The sequence below is a fragment of the Microtus ochrogaster genome, linkage group LG4 (genome assembly GCF_000317375.1).
Source record: "Microtus ochrogaster isolate Prairie Vole_2 linkage group LG4, MicOch1.0, whole genome shotgun sequence".
NCBI classification, from domain to species: domain Eukaryota; kingdom Metazoa; phylum Chordata; class Mammalia; order Rodentia; family Cricetidae; genus Microtus; species Microtus ochrogaster.
Genome location: NC_022030.1, coordinates 43280077 through 43303827, shown reverse-complemented (window position 1 = coordinate 43303827; position 23751 = coordinate 43280077). Strand labels below are relative to the sequence as shown.

Below are 23751 nucleotides of genomic sequence, written 5' to 3'. Positions count from 1 at the left end.
TCCCCTCCCCTTCCCTCCCCTCCTCTTCCCTTTATTATGACAGAGCCCTCTTTATAGCCCTGGCTGTCCTGGCACTCACTATGTAGACTTTGCTGGCCTCAAACTCATAGCGATCTGCCTCTCATGTGCTGGGATTAATTATTATGCATTTTTGAAGCCCATAATTTCAAGCTAAAACATGGGAGTTGAATGTGAAGGACTGTTGATGGTCCTCACCTTTACACCACACGTCAGAGCATATCTTACAGTGATTCAACTGGGAGCACTTAGTGCTTGTTTCCTTTATTTCTTGTATATTTCAGAGGAGCTGTTCAGCTCCTCTGCCACGCCAAGACTTTTTTTTGGTGTGTCTACTTTTACAGTGATTCAGATGAAAAACAGGGAAGACTTAGGACCAGCTTGACATCAGTTTATGATTCACTTGTTGTTACCAGTTAAGTTACTCAGTGTGGGACAAGTAATTTAATGTTAGCAACCTCTTCCACAGGAAGTCCAGTCCTTAAAAATGTCTGGGTTTTACTGTTGCTTGACACTGGGCATTAGAAGGTGTTTGACAAATGGACAGATGACAAATGCTTTATGGTTAAGACAGAATGTTCAGCTGCAGCTCAGGGCCCATGTGTCCTGTTGAGATTGTCCACTGTTGGTCATTACTCTAGAGGTAGTGTGTCACTTGCTTGGTCATGGCTCTGATTATTCAGTACTTGGTATATGTGATCCTCTGTTTCATGCTTAATGTGAGAAAGGGTTCTCTTATTTATCACAGGTCATCTTACCAGTGTCCTAGCATGTTCTGTGATACCCCCATGGTGCATCACATTCGACGCTTTGTTCATGGCCAAGGCTGTGTGCAGATAATCCTAAAGGAGTTGGATTCTCCGGTGCCTGGATATCAACATACAATTCTCACATATTCCTGGTGCAGAATCTGCAAACAAGTATGTGCTGCTGCTGGAATATTTCTTTCTATTTGTGAGGTGCTTTGGGGCATAGATAATCAATAGTATTTTGAGCTTTGTTATTTGTCATGATCTTATTTATATACCTTCTTGTGCTATATGTTTGACCTAATACTTTAGAAAACTTTACTTAAAGAATGTCATTAGCTGGGCAGTTTAATCCTGGAACTTGGGAGGCAGGGGCAGGCGGATCTTTGAGTTTGAGGCCAGCCTGGTCTACAGATCTAGTCCCAGGACAGCCAGGGATACACAAAGAAACCCTGTCTTGAAAAACCCTATATATAATGATTTATGTATACCTTTTTCTAGTATAATATATTGAAATTATATTTTGAAAATATTGTTATTTTTGTTAATTTAGCTGATACTTAATCCCATCTGTGTTCTAGGAACTGTGTTGCATTTTAGACATAGAAAGAGAATGAATATAAATTGCTTGTAAAGAAGGAGACAGACTTATAAAACAGTAACGATAGTATTTTAGGCTATTTTCCTAGCAAATCTGAGCTATATTAACATCTCTTCTAAAAACATGTAGATGAGGCTTTGTTGACAATGACCTGTATAGACTTTTGTATAATATTAGAAAATGACATGGAATCATATTTAATTTCTTTGAACTATCTTTTCAATCTCTGAGGGAATTATTTGATATCAGTATTGTGATTTTTGTTGTTTTTTATTAAAGTGATTCAATCAATTTTAGAGAAGTGGCATAGGTTTAGGTTTAAGGTTTATTTAATTTCATTTGTATATGTGTGTGCCCAACTGTACGCATGTGTACTGTGTGTGAAAGTACCTGAGTAGGCTAATGATGACTTTAGATCACTTGGAGCTGTACTTACAGGTGGTTGTTTGTTACCTAATGTGGGAATTGAACTGGGGTTCTCTGCAAGGGCTGCAAGTGTTCTTAATTGCTGAGGTATCTTTCCAGCCATAATCTTAATGGGTTTTTTGGTTTTTTTTGGTGTGTTTGTTGTTTTCCTTTACTTTTATTTTACATGCATGCATATTCGCCTGCATGTATGTTTGTGTAGCATGTATATGCATATTTCCCAAGAAGATCAGAAACTGTAGTTAAAATTGTTGTGAGACACTGGGGGATCAAACCTGGACTCTGTGGAAGAGCAGCCTGTCCTCCTAACTGCCGAGCCATCTCCAGTTCGTATAACATTGTAAACATATACTATTCACTCATGTTACAGCATATATGTATCAAAACTGCCTTCACTATTATCTTGATGTATTTTTCAGTGTCCTTGGAAAGCTTTATGAGGATTGTAGATAAAATAGCAGTGTCTATTAGTCTGTTAGTATAGCACTTGAGGATGGTGACAGTAGTGTTCTTCATGTGCTGGGAGCATACCGGCCTGCGGTGATTCATAGTAATGATCAAGTCTCCCGTACTTTCTTGTCTGTGTTAGTGGAGAACACGCTAGGCAAGTGCTTTATTTACCATTAAACTAGGCCCTAGCATCATTCTCATACCATAGACCTTTAGGTCCTCTTCCAAAATGCTGGTAAATCAGTGGTTCTTACCCCTAATACAATTTCTCATATTGTGGTGACCTCCAGCCATGAAATGATTTTTGTCACCACTTCAAAATATAACAGTTTGATGCTGTTATGAGTTGTAATGTAAATATCTGTGCTTTCCAGTGGTCTTAGGCGACCTTGTGAAAGGGTTATTTGACCCTCAAGGAGGTTGTGACAAACAGGTTGAGAAACACTGTTATAGATTGATTGTTGAATTAAGTCAATAGTTAAATTTTGGTCTTGTTTTTCATGCTTTGGTTTATGCATTTAAGATTTTTTTTAAGTTTTATGGGGTTATGCTAGAAAGGAAAAGAGTTTTTGTTAACATATACACAAAAGAAAAACTTCTAGTACAAGAAAAATTTAATGCTAAATTTTGTAAGCCACAGAAGTAGAAAAAGTGGGCAAAGGTCATGACAAAGCAATTAATACAAATGGTCAGTTAAATATGCAAATGAATTTATTTATTAACTAGTTGAAGCATAAATGAAGCCAAATATAAATGAAACAAGTAAAATGCATTAAAAAACATTTCAGAGATGAATAATTTATAGGATTGGTAGGAAAGTGAGGGAATTAGTATTCTTAGTTACTGTTCAAAATGTGTAAATGAATATACCTGATTTGACAAAAAAAAAAAACATTGCCCTTTGATTCGTCATTACCCACCCTTACTGATTTATTCTAAAGGAACAAATATGGGCTGGAGAGATGACTCAGCAGTTAAGAGCACCGCCTACTCTTCCAGAAATCCTGAGTTCAATTCCCACCAACCACATGGTGGCTCACAACCATCTATGATGAGATCTGGCACTTCATTCTGGCATGCTGGCACACATAGAAGGAATGCCATACGCATAATAAATAAATCTTTAAAAAAAAGGGCTGGAGAGATGGCTCAGTGGTTAAGAGCACCACCTGCTCTTCCAAAGGTCCTGAGTTCAATTCCCAGTAACCACATGGTGGCTCACAACCATCTGTAATGAGATCTGGTGCCCTCTTCTGGCCTGCAGGCAGAGTACTAAGAATACTGTATACATAATCAATAAATCTTAAAAAAAAATAAAGGAACAAATACGCCTCTTTTGAGTATGTTTGCAAGAATGTTCAGCAGAGCATCATGCAAATAAGGGAGACCTGTCTATCTCAGATGCCCATTAGCGACAGCTAGTGTGAGACCTACCCCATGGGCATGTAAAGGTTGTAAAGAAAGTAAAGCTATCCTCCTCACCCTCCCAGTGTTGCCGAGATGGCTGCTTGTTTGTCCCGGCTGCCCAGCTAGCTTAGCCCTGAAATAATCACACAGAAACTGTGTTCATTAAATCACTGCTTGGCCTATTAGCTCCAACATTTTATTGGCTAGCTCTTACACCTTGATTTATCCCATTTTTATTAATCTATGTTTTGCCACATGGCAGAGGCTTACCAGGAAAGATTCAGCATGTCTGATTCTGGCAGCTCTATGGTGTCTCTCTTTTCTGCTTTCTTTCTTCCAGAATTCAGTTCTCTCTTCTCTGCCTACCTAAGTTCTGGCCTATCAGGCCAAGGCAGTTTCTTTATTCATTAACCAATACAAACAACACATAGACAGGACCTCCTACACCATCCCAGCTCAAATCCATTTTGAATATTTTGTTTTTTCCCCAATTTTTCTCCCTCAGTTAGAATATGTTGTTTGTCTTGGAAAATAGAAAATATATCTTTCAAAAAACGAGATTTTCAGCATGTAATTTATTAAGTGTTTTCCTTTCTGAACTCCAGGTAACACCAGTTGTTGCTCTTTCAAATGAATCCTGGTCTATGTCATTTGCAAAGTACCTTGAACTTCGGTTTTATGGGCATCAGTACACACGCAGAGCCAATGCTGAGCCGTGTGGTCACTCTATCCACCATGATTATCACCAATATTTCTCTTATAATCAAATGGTGGCATCCTTCAGGTAAGAAGGCAGGGAGATCTTGTACATTATCACCTGCTGTTTTCTTACTTACATAGCTCTCTGTTCACATTTTACCTGCCAAGTACTTCCTCCTTCATTCTTGGTTTATTACTTTTTTGCTGTAGTGCTCTGATAAAAAAAATATATATATATATATATATATATATATATATATATCTTAGATATTTACATTTTGTTTATTTCCCACATCTTATTCTAGAGTTAGGAGGACAGAAATTTTGGTGCTATATTCTTGGTACTTAGAACAGTGTTTCACACACAATATACTCACGAAATATTTATTAATTAGAATGTATTTCCTTTTTAAAGCAGGGCCTTTTAGCCATAAACGTAGGGTGTAGGGTGGATGCAGCATTTCTTAGTCAATACCTCAGGTAGGAAGGACAAGAAGACTCATGAAGAACCCTAAGAGCTGCAAGGTTTACAGTAAAATCATTGCTGTTTTTGTAGCAGATGGCCTCAGAGGAATAATAATAATGGCATCACAGTGCAAGGATAAAAAAAAAATCCTCTCAGTATTGGGGAAGATATCTCTGGTGGTTGAAAGTTACCTTTATTTATTTATTTTTTATCTTTATGAAACTTGATTTTATAGAAAACTTTATTTTTCTTTTATGCTCATTTGAATATATGTATACCCTTTATAAATTATTAAAATATTTTTTATTTTCTTCTGTTACTGTCTTTTTTTCCCTCAGTTATTCTCCTATTCGTCTTCTTGAAGTGTGTGTTCCACTACCAAAAATATTCATTAAACGTCAAGCCCCACTGAAAGTATCTCTTCTCCAGGACCTCAAGGACTTTTTTCAGAAGTAGGTTTCGTTGTCTTTGGTCATCCATGTTTGCTTTGTCGTGTTTGTAACCCATTGCTGATTTAGTTGTCAGGTTTACCCATATATGTAGTGTGTGCTCAGTGTAAAATGAAAAAGTTCAAGTAATCCAGGAAAACCTCGCCAAAACATACGTGACAACTTAAAATTCTAAAGTCATTCCTTTGAGGCTTTGTTGCTTTGCTTTGCAAAATTTCCATGTGATTATTGATAAGGTAGCTTGTTTTATTGATAGTTTTATATAAAACACCTTTTCTAATTTCTATGGAGTGGTTTGATTTTAACTCCTCTAATGTGGCACCCTCCCCATTTTTAGAGTTTCACAGGTATACCAAGCTGTTGATGAAAGACTTGCATCCTTGAAAACGGATACATTTAGCAAAACAAGAGAGGAAAAAATGGAAGATATTTTTGCACAAAAAGAGGTAATTTGTTTCTTTTATAGAAAATACTGAAGTTGCTGACTTGCTGGAAATCCCTTTTTCTCTGTGGTGTCTCAGCTTATTGAACTTGAATCTATTGCTTTCCAGATGGAGGAGGGTGAGTTCAAGAACTGGACTGAGAAGATGCAAGCAAGGCTTATGTCCTCCTCTGTGGATACCCCTCAGCAGCTGCAGTCCGTCTTTGAGTCACTCATAGCCAAGAAGCAGAGTCTCTGTGAGGTGCTGCAAGCATGGAACAGCAGGTAAGGCTTTGTCGGGGCTTTCTTGACACTGCTACCAAATTTCTTCTGCCATGATATTTCAAAATTTGTTTTCTGGTTCTGGAGATTAAATCCAAGGCCTTACATTTGCTAGGCAATACTCTACCACTTAGCTAAATTCCCAGTGACGATATTTTAAATTTAAAGCTCTATTAATTATAGTTGTTTTATTTTTTTAGTTATGAAGATTTTTTGATTTTTGTTTTCTTCATCCTTTAAAACATATTGCAGCCTTTACATAGTTTGTTAAGATAAAAACAAACAAAACAAAAGGAAGCAGCCCTCTTTGCTGTTTAAAATATGTATGCTACTGAGTGAGATTGATTGGATCATTGTCCTATCATAAGAATTCAGTAGTGGCTCCATACACCTTTAAAGTCCGTTTCAAGAGAAAGTTTGTAAGTATAAACTGGAAACAAAACCATGTCCTTTCTGCCTGTGACTGTAGGTTGCAGGACCTTTTCCAGCAGGAAAAAGGTAGAAAGAGGCCTTCGGTTCCTCCCAGTCCTGGAAGATTGAGACAAGGTGAAGAAAGCAAGGTAATAATAAAGTGTAGCTTTGTCTTTACTGTTTCATTGATAAACACATAGTCCCATTTCTAACACTTTAGGAGTGGTAGTTTAATGCATAAAGTTTTCTGTCATGTTGGTGTATTTTCAGGGAAATATGATCTGGATTACTTTTATATACTAACCTCAATTAAAATGATGTATTATAATTAATTTTTTTGAAGTATTTGTCAAAAGGCTACTGTCCCTGATACACCATTAAGGATATTACAGAGGAATCTTGTAGGTTCTCAGCGTATATAATAGAGTTCTAATTTTTCATTTTCCTTTCTTTTAAAAATATATTTGTTTACTTTTATATGCATAAGTGTTTTGTCTGCATGTCTGTATATGCACCTCATATGTGGCTAGAGCCCGCAGAACAAGAAGAGGGCGTCGGATCCCATGGAATTGGAGTTACAGGTGACTGTGAGCCATCATGTGGGTGCTGCTAACCAAACTTAGGTCTTTTGGAAGAACAGCAGGTGCCTTTAACTGTTAAGCCTTCTCTCAAGCGCTAGGGCACTTTTCTTACTGTGTAGTTTTGGGTGTTTGATTTCTGTGCTTGAATGAGAAGTTCTTCTTAAGGTGTCTTCCCTGGATCACTCGCTTCCCAACTGGTTGCTTTCTTTTGCTGCAAACAAACTTAGTGTTCAAAAATGCGGACTTAACTGTTTCATAGTGGTGTATATGACTGGGTTCTTTATTCAAAATCCCACAGAGCTAAAATTAAGGGCTCGGCCAGGGTGTCTCTCATTTTTGAGGGTCAGCATGTTCTTCCAAGCTCCTTTAGGTTGTTGACAGGACTTGGTTCCTATAGTGACCAATCTTCTATTGGTGGCTGTTGATGCTTACATTCCCTGCCCAGCAATCTGTTCCATCTTCTAGGCCTTCCATGCTGGTCCAGCTCCTCTTGAGCTTCAGATCACTTTGTTTATCTCTGACTTACACAGCTTTAAGATTTTTGTGCTTAATGCACTTGTATCTAGATTTCTCTTGGTTTTGTGGTCAGTTGACTTGGCACCATTATATTTGCAAAATTCGTTCACAGCAATACTTAGACTTCTGTGTAGTGATATAAGCGGCGGGGCTGCGTCCCAGGCACCCCGGCCGCCTGGCTAGCTTATGCCCCGAAATAACAACACACAAACTGTATTCATTTAAACACTGCTTGGCTCTTTAGCTCTAGCCCTTTTCTGGGCTAACTCTCGCACCTGGACTAACCCATTTCCAATCATGTGTGTCGCACCCCAAGGTGCGCTTACCGGGAAGATTCTAGCCTACGTCCATCCTGGGTCAGAGCTGAATCGCATCTGCCTGGGAGCTTGGAGCATGGCATCTCTCTGAGGCGTCTGCCCCCGAGAGGAGAGCTGTCGAGTCTGAGCTCACTTCCTCTTCCTCCCAGCGTTCTGTTCTGTTTACTCCTCCCACCTATGTTTTAACCTATCAGGGCAAGCAGCTTCTTTATTTAATTAACCAATGACCTTCCTCCATCACTTCTGGTTGTTAGAATAATTAGAATAAGGGTGTATACACCAGAGGCTAAACATTTTGGGGACCTTTAGAATTCTGCCTGTCATGCTGCTCAGATATCACAGGAAATGATGCTAGTGTAATGGCCTTGTATCCTGACATCAGAGTGTTTTGAGGATGGGGAAGGTTCTTTTCATGTCACCAGACTGTTGTAAAGAAGTGTCATGGAATGATGGCTCCACATACTGCAAATCATTTTAGAAAATTGAATGGTTATTTCTTTTTGTCTGTTAAGCGACTATTTAATAATTGTATTTCCTCTTAATATTTAGATAAGAATACCAGTTAGAATGATGGCTGAGCAGTTAAGAGCACTGGCTGCTCTTCCAGAGGGCCCGGATTCAATTCCCAGCACCCACATAACAGCTCACAGCTGTCTGTAACTCTAGTTTACATAAAAGTGAACATAAAAATGTATCTAGTGCACATAAAAATAAATAAAAATCTTTAAAAAAGAAAGAAATACACTATCACCCATGAAGTGATCTGCTTTTGAAAAGTTGAAAATTGACTTGAAATTCTGTTACACTGCCTTTTGGCAAATGGTTTTGAGTACCTATTTTTCTTTACATGTTTTCCTAGCTTATATGGCGTTCACTTGTGAACAATAGCCATAGTTACTGTCTCGTAGAAACATTTGCCTGTTTAAAAAGATACTGATAGAAAATACATGAACCCAATAGAATTTAGTGATCCTAAAAAGATTGTAGAAAAGCGTAAAGAAGGCAGAGTTTGGTGATGGAGTAGGTAATAGTGGTGGGTTATTTTATTTAAATGACACAGAAAATTTCTCTAATATGGTAGCTACTACTGACATGAAATGACTTATAAGGGCTTGTAGTTCTGCTCATGTTGTCCATGGGTAATAGGACATAGACGGTTCAGTAGATGGCTGTTAGGAGAGGAGTGGGCTTCCTAGACTACTTAGTGTTCCTAGATGTGTCCATGCCAAGGTGTGAGCTACTATTTAGAGCAATATTCTCAAAGTCATGGGTCCATGTCTGCAGGATATAGAATCTAGCTGTCTTCTAGTTAGCCAGACATCTAAGATAGTTCTGAAAATGTAAAACAGTGACACTTCTTCATTAGTGGTTTTTTTTTTTTAATTTTGGAAAATAGCTTTATTCTGCTTCAACTAGCTTTTATATTTATGTTTCTATGTAATGGTGTTATTTCTAAGTGAACCAATAAATGCATACTTAGGAATGTACTCAGACTTAATTAATTAAAATGGCAAGAGCCACTTTAAATTATAAAGACATAATATTTTAGTGGAAACATGTCTTGAGTTCAAAAATTTCAAGATTCACTAGGTTAGACTGTATTGATGAGGCAAGCAGGCCTGCTTTTCATCTCGCCCGGTTCCCACACGGCTAGCTTTACCCAAAATAATTACACAGAAACTGTATTCATTTTAAACACTGCCTGGTCCATTAGTTTCAGCTTCTTATTGGCTAATTCTCACATCTTCCTTAACCCATTTCTAATAATCTGTGTAGCACCACGAGGTGGTGGCTTACCAGGAAAGATTCAGCATGTCTGACCTGGCGGCTGGCTCCATTGCGTTTGCCTGGAGAGGAGAGGTGTGGGGTCTGCCTCACTTCCCTTCTTCCCAGCATTCTGTTGTTTACTCCACCTACCTAATTTTCTGTCCTGTCAAAGGGCCAAGGCAGTTTCTTTATTAACACAAAACAGAAGACTCTCCCACATTAGACTACTTTTAAAGTGAGATTTTCTTTTTTAAAAATATCCTTAAAAATAGTGTATTTATTTCTCATCAGATAAGTGCAATGGACACATCTCCAAGGAATATTTCTCCAGGACTTCACAATGGAGAAAAAGGTTGGTCTTTATTTGTAGTCTGATGACCTCTTGCTCTTGCATTTAAAGAGATTTTACTCTGTAAGTTGCCATAACTGCTAATGTGAACATTATTTTCTAATACATGTGTCCATAGTAATTTTCCTCCTCATAGAACACTTATAACTCTTACTGGTCTGAGAGTGTCATACAGTGTGTTATAGGACCATAAATTAGGTGTAGAGATGCATACAGTGGTAGTAAGGGCTGCCAGTAGGAGAAAAAGAAGAAAACCGGGCGTTGACTTTCTTCTTTGCTTATGCTGGTCAGGCAGCCTCCTTATTCTGTTATTAGGGTTTGTCTTGGCATGGTTAATTTATATTTTATGTTCTTAAATTGCTTTCTAAAATTTTTATTCTTCAGTAACTTAGTGTCATTTTGGAAACTGTAGGGAAATTTACATAGATTGTCTGTTGAATAGAACTTACTGTTTGTTTACATTTTTCTGTAATAATTTTTTTTTCTCTGTCAGAGTAAACATCTAAGTTTCCCTACAGTGCTGTTAATTCCATTCTCTGTGAAGCCAGACCATATGTAGGCAGATAATGTAGTATAAAGGAAAGGGTATTGTGTTAGGTAGTGGTCAGGAGGCATTTATAGTTTTGTCACCAAGATTTTATTGTGGCCAAATCATATAATCTTCCTGGATTTTTATTTCAATTTTTATGGCATAAGTTACATGACCTAGATGATTTTCCAAAAGGTAAAATTCCACGTTTTAAGAAGTAGAAATACGATTTGGCATTTAAAAAAGTATTATCAGGTGAAATGGACATCTTGTCTTAACTGACTCATCTAAGATGATGTTTCTCTAGAGGATCGCTTCTTGACAACCCTGTCCAGCCAGAGCTCCACAAGCTCTACCCATCTCCAGCTGCCAACTCCTCCTGAGGCCCTGGCTGAGCAGCTAATGGGAGGGCCCTCCGACCTCGACACAGCCAGTGGCTCTGAAGGTAAGTTTCCGGCCACTGTTCACCCTGTTTCACTGAATCTAAGACTGAGATGATTCCTTGTTTCCTATGTGTCTCTGAAAAAGAAAACCATGGCTAATTCTTTGATATGGTGCTTCTTATCCTTTAGAATTGTTTATGTTTGTTTAAAGTTCTTTTTTAAGGGCTGGAGAGATGGCTCATTGGTTAAGAGTATCAGCTGCTCTTCCAGAGGATCCTGGGCTCAATTCTCAACACCCACATGGCAGCTCACAACTCTTTATAATTCCAGTTCCAGGGAATTTGACTCCCTCTTCTGACACCTCCTTGGATACCAGTCAAACATATACACATGCAGGCAAAACACTCATACACATAAAGAAATAATAAATTAATTTTTAAAGTACCTTTTAAAATACAGCCTTTCATGTTATCCCTTCCTCCGTTAGCTGAACTCTGTGTATGTAAATGTCCTAGTAAAACAGTATTACTCATTGTTCTCTACTTTTGGGGACATCTTTTTAAAGGTGTGTAAAGTGTATTATTATTGCTTTGTAAGTGAAGGAAAATTTTGCCATTTCTTTCCAACAGACATTTACATTATAACAAAACCCATGCCTTGCTTCTCTGTTATCTTGTTTTCTGTTAAGCAGTACCTACTGAATTCTGAACGTTGGCTCAGTTTACCGTTGCTGTCAGCTCAGGTGTAATAGCTAGAATGCACATTCCTGTGCTGCAAAGACAACACTGGCAGTTCATGCATAGTCAGACAGAAAGTCCCTATGGATCCTGTGGCAATAAGAGACCGCTGATCAGGATGCTCTGAGTTTCAGATGTAAGGAACTAAACATGTTTCTTGGAGTTAGTGCTGAGTTTACCTCACTGTTGCCATTTCAGTGTCTAAGCGACTTTCTTGAGCTAGAAAGTGAAAACCATCATTTATATCCATGGTGCTCAGTATGCCTGTCTATAGTCTCGAGAGAAAACAGCAGACGCTTCTCCTTTTATTTTTCCTGAATGTTAATGTGTAAGTAGACTATTTTTCGTCCTAGATGTATTTGACGGGCATTTGCTGGGATCCACAGACAGCCAGGTGAAGGAGAAGTCAACCATGAAAGCCATCTTTGCTAATCTGCTTCCAGGAAACAGCTATAATCCCATTCCATTTCCTTTGTAAGTATTTCAAGACCAAGTGGCTCTTTGTATATGTGTATATGCAATATCCATGTGTATATGCACTATCAGGGCCTTTCACTGAACCCAGAGCTAACTGATGGCCAGTAAACCCCAGTGATCTTGTCTCTGTCTCCCTTAGTACTGGAGACCACAGGCATGTGTGGTCATATCTGGCTTCTTATATGGTGCTGGGGACTTGAGTCATCTCCTCAGCCCACATTCATTTATCTTTAAAACACATATTGCTGGTTGTATATGAGTGCATTGCCACCCCTATAATTTATTTTAACAGATACTGATAAGGAGCAAAATGATCCAAGTATGTTTTCATGGTTTTTTTGTTTGTTTGTTTGTTTCATTTTTTTTTAATGCTGTACTTGCTCAGACTGGAAAGAAACGCATGCTGACTGGAAAAGCTTGTTTTTCTGCTGGTTGGCCTATGTGGCCATCAGATGCTGCCTTTGTTATGCTGGCACAAGTATATCCAAACCATGAGCCTTTATTTATGTTTTTATTCAATAGTAATTTTCATTGCTGTTCTCTTGTCCCCAGATGGAGAACATTACTCTTAGGAGCTCATGGTCTTGGGGAAGAGAGAGTAGAGATACTCAGACATGTAGGATTCACTACATGGTATCTTGTATAAGAGGCTCACTTGGTCAGCTGCAGGCCTAGCAGTCTGTTGTTCAATGTCGTTTGTTCTTCCTATTGGGAACAATGGCCGAGTCCTATTACCTCTTTCTCAACCAGGAAGTTATGTTCTTTTTTGAAGAAAACTTTACTGAATGCTCCTTCTGTGCCCTAGTACTAACTAAATTAAGTCTCTGTGTATTTTCAGAATTCTTGTCTTCATGTAGGCTGCTATGATGAATTTTCATATCCTGGTTTGCTTATAAACAATACAGATGTATTTCTCACAACTCTGGAGGCTGGAGGATCACATTTGTGTCAGCAGGGTCGATTCTGATGACGGTCCTCGTCCAGGCCATCCTCACATGGTGGAGAGACAAGGACACTGACCCCATGTATGGTGTCATTATTCTTGATCTAAAGGCCCTGTCTCCCTATACCACTACACTGGGACTTGGGAAACAGGACCTAACATTCATCCATAATAATTCTCTTGCTCACTCACCACCGAAAGTGGTTGTGTTTACTTGCAGAATTGTTTTTTTACCTCCCTGCACTACAAACATACATGCCAGTTCTGTTCTGACCAGTGTGTTTTTAACTATGTACATATACGGAAAATGTGCAAATAGAACTTTTTCTCACTGTTGTTTTTCCACTACATTGGATAGTCAGTAAATGGCATCTGAGCAAAGTCAGGGACTCTACCTAATGGATCCCAGAAGTCAGAGGAACAAAATTTGGGTTGAAGTTAACACTTGGTTTCCATGTGATCGCAGCAGAGTGACTCTTAGGTTATTGCTGTGGAACTAGAAGCACTATTTCTATGTAACTTTTAGGAGGCCTCTCTGAGGGTTAGGATAGAACACCGTATTTTAGATTATTTATTGCATACTCTTTTTTTGAGACTAGTCTGACCAACATCTTGGCAGTAGGTAACGCTTTGGAGTAACCATTTCTAGAACCCCATTTGAAACCTATTTATTTTTAATTTTATGTGTCTGGGTGTTTTGCCTACATGTATATCTGTGTATCACGTGTATGCCTGGTGCCTGGAGAGGCCAGAAGAGGGCATTGGATTCCCTCTGGAATGGAGTAACAGTTGCAAAGCTACCATGTGGGTGCTAGGAATCAAGCCCTGGCCCTAGTGTTCTTAACTGCTGAGCCACCTCTCCAGCCCCTAAACAAAAACTGATTTTTTTCAATTGATTTATAAATATTTCTTTTTTCTTTTGTTGTTTAGTTGATGAAGTTTCTCAGCATTTGCATGCATCTTGGCTTTCTTAGTTATGCTTCTGTTGCTTAGCATATGGTTGCCTTAAAATTGTCCTGAGATTTGATTGTACTGTGTTAATCAATTTTTATATTTGACTTCTAATTATATTCTTACTTTATTGAGCAGTGATCCAGATAAACACTATTTAATGTATGAACATGAACGGGTCCCCATTGCTGTCTGTGAGAAAGAGCCCAGCTCCATCATTGCCTTTGCACTCAGGTACTCTAAGCCTTTCCTGTATTACAGCTGTAAATTTCTGTGTCTGTCTATTAATTACCCTATTTAGGGGCTGTTTACAATAAAATAAAGGAAAATGATTAAATGCAAGCAAAAATATATGTTCTATAGTCATGATGTTTTTTATTTGTTTGTTTGTTTGTTTTTTAATTTGAAAACCTTTACTCAAATAATGGGATTTGGCATGACTTTGAAGCAAGTATACTTAACAGCTAATGTGACTTGGCATAGTATTTACTAACCCTTGAATATTCTGACCACGCTGTCTGATTGATAGCCCTGGTAACTCTTTCTGTGGTTTAGTTGTTAACATAACAGTGAAACATACCTGTTTTGCATTATCTGAATATCATCTCCTTCCTTTCTACTTCACACACATACTGCCTGAAATTTTTCTACCTAGAGAATTCTATTTCTGCTTCTAGTTCCAAAGACATGTTTGGATGTATAGCTTATGGACTTGCTGTTTCTCTTAAAGAAGCATTTCACCTTTAAAATATTTATATCTAATATCTAAAAACCTAAGAATCTCATTCATAAAGCTATTTTGGCTGTGGGTGAATTTAATTTAAATAGGATCTGAGGTGCTTAACTAAAGTTTTCCTTTCATTGTAAAGTGTAAAATAAAAAAATTATTTTTATGTATTGATTATACAAAATGTCACATTTATTGAAAAACATGTGGTTATAAACAAAATGTGGTACATAGATATACCAGAGTAAATAGTATAGTTGTATGTGCTTCTACCTTCGTGGAGGTTAGCGTTTTCTGTAGATGAGAGTTTTTCACTTTCTAAGAGTCTGTATAATGATTCTTTTCTTTGTGCTTTAGCATTATGAAGATAATACTTGCTTCTTACCTAGTTGATTAATTACAGTCTGTCAGTAGATATTAAAGGCACAAAAAATATAGCCATTCTTAAGGAAGCAAGTGTTCTATCTGAATTCCTGTTTCAATATTTTAGGAAAGTGATGCATACTAATATTCCAGGCTACTCATCCAAGAATCAGATTTTAAATCTTTGGAATGTTATTTTTTTTTAATTAGATCCTTTAAATAGAAAATCACTTTCAAATTCCGTTACTCTCTGTTGTACTAAGTCTCAGTCTTTCTTATTTTAACTTATCTGTTCTTTTTTGGGGGTAATTTGTGTGAGGGTTGTTGATGGCCTTAAATCCAGGGCCTTTAGAGCAAGAGCTCTCCCACTAAGTTACATCCTAACCCTTATACAATGGATATAGTTGATGAACTGGTGAGTTAAATCTTTATGGACATTTACAATGATTATGCTTCTATAATGCAAAATTTATTTTAAAACTTATGTTTTATTGTTAAAGAAGAGCTTAATGTTTTAACACTTTTCAACCTATTTCTGCCCCAAGTTGTAAAGAATACCGAAATGCCTTAGAGGAATTGTCCAAGGCAACTCTGTGGAACAGTGCTGAAGAAGGGCTTCCAGCAAATAGGTGAATAATGACTGAGTAGAATCTCTCTAAATTGAGCTATGTCATCATCTTCTGTATCCTTGGACTTTATTCTGTGACAGCATTCATTAGCACACAATCTCCTAGGTTCACATAAGTCATTTCGGCTAGCTGTTGGACAGCACAGTTCAAGTCTTGTAAGGTCTCCACAGCCTTTAGGACACAGTTACTGACATTGTTGTGATGTGTCACTATATGCTGTGGATTAAAATTTGCAATTTTTTTAAATGATAAAAATAAGAAGCTGTTTTATTAAAGAAAAAAACCAGTAACCTGTAAAGTTAGTTGTGCTACTGCTTGGCTTTATAATTTTAAGTGTTTGTCAAGTTCTATAGTACTAATAAACCTAATATTTAGAAAATAAATACTCAAATCAATGCACTTAGCATGTTCTGTGTTTTAGACAGAAATTGCCATAGGCTTATCCTTATTGAAATAAATTCTCCTGCTTTACTGACCTAATAAAATTTAGTCTGAATTATCTTTGCAATTAAAGTAAAAAAATGAAATTGATGTAATTTTGTAATTTACTTATTATAGTTCTAACAGTGTTTGGGAAAATTTTATAAAAGTCTATTGTTTTGTACATTTCTGTATACTTTTCTCATCCTAGTATTTTATTTTTTTAAACCTAGTAAATATTTCAATATTTTTTGTAACTTGTTTTTATCAAAACCATGAATCAGATTTTTGGTATTGTGGGTGGCTTTAATTTAGGAATTAGGATGCTTGCTTTATTCTAACTGAATATCTTCAAACTATTTTTTTCTTTGTTTTCATGGTAGTGCTTTAGATAACAGACCAAAGAGTAGCAGCCCTATTAGATTACCTGAAATTAGTGGAGGACAGACAAACCGTACAATAGAAGCAGAACCTCAACCAAGTAAGATTTAAGTTTTTATTACATTTATTATTATTATTATTATTGTTATCACTATTACTATTATTGCGTCTATGTGTGTGTGGAAACCAGAGTCAATCTGATCCTTCCACTATGTGGGTCTCAGCAGTCTTGCTCAGGTTCTCAGGCCTGGAGGCAAGTACCGGAACCACTAAGCCATCTCACCAGCTCTAAATGCAGACATTTCTATAATTGTTCTATTTATGATTTGTGGAGGAAAACAAAAGTGATAAAAGTGCCATCTGGTAAGAATTGCTCTTTGAAAAATAAACTTTTTTTTTAAATCCTGTTTTATAGATGTTTTGCTTCTGTGAGTCTTCTGGAAATGCAGATTCAGTTCACTGAATTTAAAACATGTAGAAGCCCTTGGTGAGAAGAAGGATCTGTCTTTCTTAAGCGTTCCACCTAAAATATATACCCTAAGAAACAATAACAATGTACACGCTTTAAAATTTTATGTCATTATTGGTGAACTGACAACTTTTTTGCTATTATCTATTAAGCTTTACCATACTCTCATAAGAATTGTCTGCTGCATCCATGTTTTTAGGAAGGGAGCTACGATTTTAATTCTCTTGCTCAGGACTAGACGGAAGTAGAGCTGGGGCTTGGATGTGGCTCATGTTCAGTGTTTGCTGATGCTTTGTGGTTGGTAGGACCAGGAAGCTGAAGTGACTGCAAAACCTTACGAATGCAGCAGACAGTTGCTGGTGTTGATCTGCCCAGTGACAAGAGAGGATTTTTTATTTTTCTCATTTTCTTTAAATTAAAACAATATTCCAAATTTGTGCTGAAGCAAAGAGAAGGGTGGTGTAGGGTGTATCTGTGCTCCTTTATTATTAGGGTGCATCTGTGCCCTTCAGACTTACTTGTCAGGACCCAGGCTTAGAGCCAGCCACCTCTGACTCTACAGAGACTGAGGAAGTCAGAGCTCCAGTGTCCTGGTGTGTTTATATGAGCCACCATCCAGTTTTTTGGGTCTCTACACATGATTATCCCCACAAAAATTGCATTTCTGTTGGCAAAGCCTTATGCACCAGTGGGTATTAAGCATTTTTATGATTGATACTCTATGGATTTTGTAAGTGATACTGTTAGAATCACACATATTAATATGATGAATGAAGTTTAAAACTGTAAACAAAAAAGCAAAAGTATACATTCTTGTCATTCTAGAATACTTTTTAAAAATTTTATATATGCTATTTTTTTTTAAGATTTTATTTTTTGTGGCTGGAGGAATGGCTTTATGGCTGAGTGCACTGACTGCTTTTTCATAGATACTCTTCTAGATGACCCAGGTTCAGTTCCTAGCACCTGCATGGCGGTTTACAGCTGTGTTACTCCACTTACAGGGGACCTAACAAATATTAAATATTAAAATATTAAAATGAAAAAAATATTTTATTTCTACTATTTTTTTCATGTACATGTCTGTTTACTTATGTATGCTGTGTGTGTCTCCTTGGAGGACAGAAGAGGATGTCAGATCTCTGGAATTGGAGTTGCAGGCAGCTCATAGTTGCCTAACATGGGTGCTGAGGACCAAACACAGGTCTCCTGGAAGAGCAATGTGTGCTGTTAACTGCTGAGTCCTCTCTCCAGCACCTATTTTATTTAATTATGTGTGTGTGTCTTTGTAGGGGTGTGCTTTTGGGTCTAGGTGCCCACTGAGTCAGAAGAAGGTGTCAGATGTACAGCTGGAGTTACAGGCAGTTTTTGAGCTGTCTGGTGTGGGCGCTGGGGACAGACCGTAGGTCCTCTGCTAGAGCAGGATGCTGCTCTTAGCTGCTTTGTTGTCTTTCCAACCCCCTGTGAAGTACGATACCTATTTCTTTCTTTCTTTATTTTGAAAGATTCTGTGCACAAAATGTTTTCCTCTGTTAAAATACAGAACACAGGGACTGAAAGCTGGCTCACGGGATGAGTGCTGGTGTTTCTTCCAGAGAACATGGGTCTGATTTCCAGCATCCACATCATGACTAACAACCTTCTGTTACTCCAGTTCTAGGGGATTCTGGCTTCTTCAGGAATTCATGAACGTGGTGTATGTGATGCAGGCAAATTGCCATATGCATAAAATAAGAAAATAAATATTAGAACAATACAGAGTGTAAAAGATACAAAGATGTTACCTTTAGCTTTGAATTCTTTTAGCTTATGAAATTGTTTCATGTTGATTTTTACTGCAGTGTTTTAAGAATGCTGTGATAATTCTTGCTATTGCTTAACCAAGAGTTTTGTCTGGCTTTCTGGGGAATTTCTCGCATTTTACTTTCAACTAGCCGAACGTTTTTGCCTTGTTTTTGATGAAGGTGCTCACTGACTTACAAACGCATCAGCATGTGGAATTAAAACCTGTAAACAAGAGTATCTGCGTAACGCAGACCATTAGCTTCATGCCTGATTACTGCCGCCGTTAGTGACCTACCTCTAAGTTAATGTGTTACCTTTTATTTTTAAGCCAAAAAAGCTTCAGGAATGTTGTCCTTCTTCAGAGGAGCGTCAGGGAGGAGCCCTGATCTCTCTTCTCAGAAGAGGGAGACTTTACGTGGGGCCGACAGTGCTTACTACCAGGTGGGGCAGACCGGCAAAGAGGGGACAGAGAGCCAAGGCGGGGAGCCTCCAGGTATGCTAAGTGGGGTGCATGGGCTTATTTTTAGTCTTCATTTATTTCCTTCAGTTTTGTGTAACAGACCAGGAACAGCATGATACTTGAAGAGTCCATTTGGCTTCAGAGGTCTGCAATATTATTTTTTGTGTGCTAGAATCAGAAAGCTTTAGTGTCCATACCTATAAAGAAGCAAAAGCAAAGTCTTCTAAGGGCTCAGTGGCATTATACATGTAAACATAATTCATAACATGTATTCATCTCTTCATTACCCACTATCTCTCCACATGCTTTCTTCTTCCCCAGTCCCGTAAGATGGCTGTTTATTTCCTAGCCAACAAACTGTTAGTCATTGATTCCTGCTGGGAAAGGAAAATCAGTTCTTGCCAATGGAGTGTCTCTGGGTTTATCACCCACATACTAGGGCAGGCCCCATGCCCAGGAGTAATTGGCCAACAGAAAGCAGATTACAGACTCTTTGTTTTGTTTTTGTATGTTGTGCATATTTTCTCTTAGGATTTTTTTGTCTTCTTAGATTTTTGTTTTGACTTTCATGTCTTTTTTTTTTCTTTTTGAGAAAGAGGGCAAGAACATGAGAGCTGAAGTCAGGTGGGTAGGGAGGAGTTGGGGTAGGGAAAAGAATGTGATCACCATATATTTTATATAAAAAAGAAAAAAATCAAAACTGCAAATTGACTTGGTGGTATACAGATATAATTCTAGCACTCAGGAGGCTGAGGCAGGAGGATTTTAAGTTCATGGCCAGTTTAGGTCACCCTATTTCAAAACTAAGAAAAACAAAACAAAAACATAGCAACTGATAAATTGTTTTTACATGTTTAATATTCTTTATGTTACTGCTGGTCTGTAGGTGTCTGTACTGTGCTCCTTGGAGGGTTATGAAGAGATATGAAGCCTAATAAATGGTTCTGAAATGTGAGACTTAGGGGATGGTTTGTTCTTTTAGACTTTAGGATGTGTTTCATATTTATAGTAAAATGTTGTAATTTTAAAAAAAGTGGCGTGAGAGAGAACTCAGGTGGAGGGAGGGATATTCTGTTGGGGGACAGTGGATGGGAAAGGAGGCAGGGGACGGGGAGACCGGCTTCTGGGGACAGTAGTAGCAGAAGAGAAGAGAACAGAGAGACACACAGAGACAGAGAGAAAGAGGGCGAGATGGGAGGTGGGCAGGGCCCTTTTTAAAGGGAGTGCGGTAAATGTGCACAGGAGATGCCTATAGTGGCTGCAGCTGAGGACGTATACCCCAAGGTCAGGCCTTACAGACGCCTGAATACTAACAGTAAACATAGTGGATCTGGCCAGAAAGATGAGTCTAATGCAAAAAAAGAAAAGACTTTAATATATCAAGAAGCATATATATATATGCGCCTAGAAAAAAAATCTTTCGTAAACAGGGGTGAAGAGCCTTGGGAATTCTTGAATTCTTGGTGTAAAAGCTTGAGTTTACTATATTGTTGTCACAGAAATCACTTATATGTAAGAAAAGTGATCCAATCTGAAATATTTAAATCCCAGGATAGAGCATGCATTTTTATTATAGTCATTTACATAATTTGTCTGTCTAATGCATATTTTATAGTGATTTGATTAGGATATTTATATTATTAATCTGCTAACTTTTGTTGCTATATTTGGAAAAAGGCCAAAATGAACGTCTAATGCTTTGCTTTTATAAATGATATTGAATCTTTTAGATGAAGTAGATGGAGGAGACACACAGAAAAAACAACTCACAAATCCTCATGTGGAACTTCGTAAGTGTGCAGTTAACATTTTGTCTAAGATGTGTAACTTCATTCTAGATAAATGTCCTGACTTTTTTTTAAATGAATGTTAGGTATTGGTATGAGTTTTCAATTTATAAAATCTGTATTATTTATTTTCTTTATTTAAATTGTAATTTATAATAAATTATACTTTAATTTCTAAAGTTGAAATATTTTCTTACTATGTAGTTGAGAGGCGCAGAGCTAGTGTTTATTTGGGGTGGGGATGACATGCTCGCCCAGCATGTCTTGGCCCTGGTTTCAGTCCTCATTGCCATATGGCTATGTGCTCATGAGAGCTGACGTTTAAGAACTGCTTTAGAGATGCAGTGAAGAAAATACAGTCCCCGTGTAAAAGCAGAGCAGAGCGCAGAGTTGATGGTCAGATGGTGTTCCTATAGATGAAGAAAATACAGTCCCCGTGTAAAAGCAGAGCAGAGCGCAGAGTTGATGGTCAGATGGTGTTCCTATAGATGAAGAAAATACAGTCCCCGTGTAAAAGCAGAGCAGAGCGCAGAGTGGATGGTCAGATGGTGTTCCCATAGATGAAGCTTGACACAACACAGTTGTGATTGGCCAGATTTTTACTTCATTATGTTTGGTACTTGGAGAGATAAGAAATTTTCTATTTATATCCTTTTTTCTTTTTGATCTTTTCAACTCTTTATAGAATTTTCGGATGCAAATGCCAAGTTTTACTGTCGGCTGTACTACGCGGGAGAGTTTCATAAGATGCGGGAGGTGGTTCTGGGGAGCAGTGAGGAAGATTTTATCCGCTCCCTTTCTCACTCCTCACCCTGGCAGGCCCGGGGAGGCAAGTCAGGAGCTGCATTCTATGCCACGGAAGGTAATTCTGTTTACTCACTAGTGCAAACACTTGCTGTTCTTTGCCTTGAGATTGTTTACGACACACTTGAAGTGGGCATTATATATTCACCATTGGCAAACAAAGTCCTCTAGGTTCTTTCTGTTCCTGAGAAGAGTAATAACATCTTCAAAGACTATATAGGCTGAGACATGGTCTGAGTTTTCAGATCTATGTGGAAACTCCATTGGTTATTGTCTATAACTACACTCCAGATGCCTGGCAGACACAGCCTAAGGGAGGGCAGATTTATTTCAGTTCATGTTCAGCTCCTGAGTGGTTGGCAGAGGGAGCATGTGGTGGCTGCTAGCCATTCACGTCATCACAGAGAGGAGGCAGAAAGTGAGGCTGGGGTAGAGGAAAAGTCTTTCTCTGTTTCCAGCTGGGCCTGCCTCCTAAAGCCTCACCCCTTCCGTAGCAGGGTCAGCGGACTGAACAAGCTTGAAAGCATGGGGCTGGTGGGGGAGATCTCAGATTCAGACCACAGCAAACAGCCTGGGGGAAGCTCATTGGGTGCCATAGAACTGATGATAGAAAAGGAACAGTAGAGATGTTTGGCCGGAATATACAAAGGCCAACTTCTTTCCTATACAGGCTTACCTAAGAACATAATACTCACCGAACACAAAATTATTGAAGACAGTGTAGATTTGTGACTTCATAAAAACTTTAATGACTTTCAAGAATTATTGAAGTAGCAGTGGAGTTAATAAGCATTCTTTGAGAGTTATAAAAAGTAAATAAATGAATTTATGCTATGAATTTAGATTTGAGGGTAGATTTGAGTAGTGGGTGTTTTTAGTCCATATAATCCTTAGGACTCTGAATATTTTAATTACTTGGTAATTGCTCTCTGATCAAAATTTTCAGAGTGTGGTTAAAAAAACCTTGAAACAAAATAAACAAGTGATTTGTGTTCTCTGGAGTGATTGCTCTTTCATTTTATAGCAGACAGTATGTATTGTGATGAATAAATGTGGATTTCTTCTGTAGATGATAGATTCATTCTGAAGCAGATGCCTCGTCTGGAAGTTCAGTCTTTCCTGGACTTTGCGCCACACTACTTCAACTACATCACAAATGCTGTCCAGCAAAAGGTAGAAATCCTGAATCTTGTTTGCAGTTACAGTGCGTTGGGGTTCAAAAAGCTTTCTCTGTGGAAAGATAAGAGCTGGGCGTGCCTGGAATCTTTTATGCTACTGTGATGTGTAGGAATGCAGAGTCTTTAGATATCTGTTTTCCCTACCTCTGCCATTAAGGAACCCTGTAGCCTTAAACAATTAGCTTTTGGTTGGTGTGTACATACCCACCAAACATATGTAAGTTAATATAAAATATGAGACTATTAGGTGTCCATTTAAAGACAGTATTTTTGTTGAGTAATGAGGAGGTACTTTCCTTATAGCAAAACAGTAGCTCGGGTTTGCTCACTTGTCATTGATCAGTGACCGTGAATATTTAATGAAGGAATTATGAAGGGTTTTATGGTTGTTGTCAAGTAATAATGTATTGCAGATTATGAGGGTAAATAATGTTCATGTGATGATAAAGTTTTTGAATTTGAACAGCTGTGAAGGACTAGCTATCCTGTTGTATAATTTAAGGATCTACTATTGTTACTGGCATGCAACTTCTGACATTGAAGAATTTCAAGTACCTATTCCTGCTATATTAGTAGAAAACCATTCTTGGCTATTACATGGACAAACCAGATATTATATGACTTAGAGATAATCTTATTTTGGTAATACTTTATTTTGATCTCTTTTTGACTAGAGGCCTACTGCTTTGGCCAAAATTCTTGGAGTTTACAGAATTGGTTATAAGAACTCTCAAAACAACACTGAGAAGAAGTTAGATCTCCTTGTCATGGAAAATCTTTTCTATGGGAGAAAGATGGCACAGGTGAGGACATTGTGTG

General features: G+C 37.9%; 1 protein-coding gene across 6 annotated transcripts in view; it reads left to right on the top strand.

Annotated features, from left to right (window-relative positions):
* Positions 1-23751, top strand: part of Pikfyve (phosphoinositide kinase, FYVE-type zinc finger containing) — an 85600-nt gene that overhangs the window by 58267 nt on the left and 3582 nt on the right. For all 6 annotated transcript variants that reach the window (XM_026786146.1, XM_005361458.3, XM_026786149.1 and 3 more), the window contains 17 exons: positions 767-938; positions 4257-4435; positions 5155-5268; positions 5603-5711; positions 5817-5971; positions 6438-6528; positions 9852-9912; positions 10746-10883; positions 11912-12032; positions 14068-14163; positions 15565-15648; positions 16452-16549; positions 19032-19196; positions 20894-20953; positions 21636-21812; positions 22824-22927; positions 23607-23735. In XM_026786146.1, the coding sequence (XP_026641947.1) occupies positions 767-938; positions 4257-4435; positions 5155-5268; positions 5603-5711; positions 5817-5971; positions 6438-6528; positions 9852-9912; positions 10746-10883; positions 11912-12032; positions 14068-14163; positions 15565-15648; positions 16452-16549; positions 19032-19196; positions 20894-20953; positions 21636-21812; positions 22824-22927; positions 23607-23735 (2053 nt within the window). The remainder of the gene's footprint in view (positions 1-766; positions 939-4256; positions 4436-5154; positions 5269-5602; positions 5712-5816; positions 5972-6437; positions 6529-9851; positions 9913-10745; positions 10884-11911; positions 12033-14067; positions 14164-15564; positions 15649-16451; positions 16550-19031; positions 19197-20893; positions 20954-21635; positions 21813-22823; positions 22928-23606; positions 23736-23751) is intronic.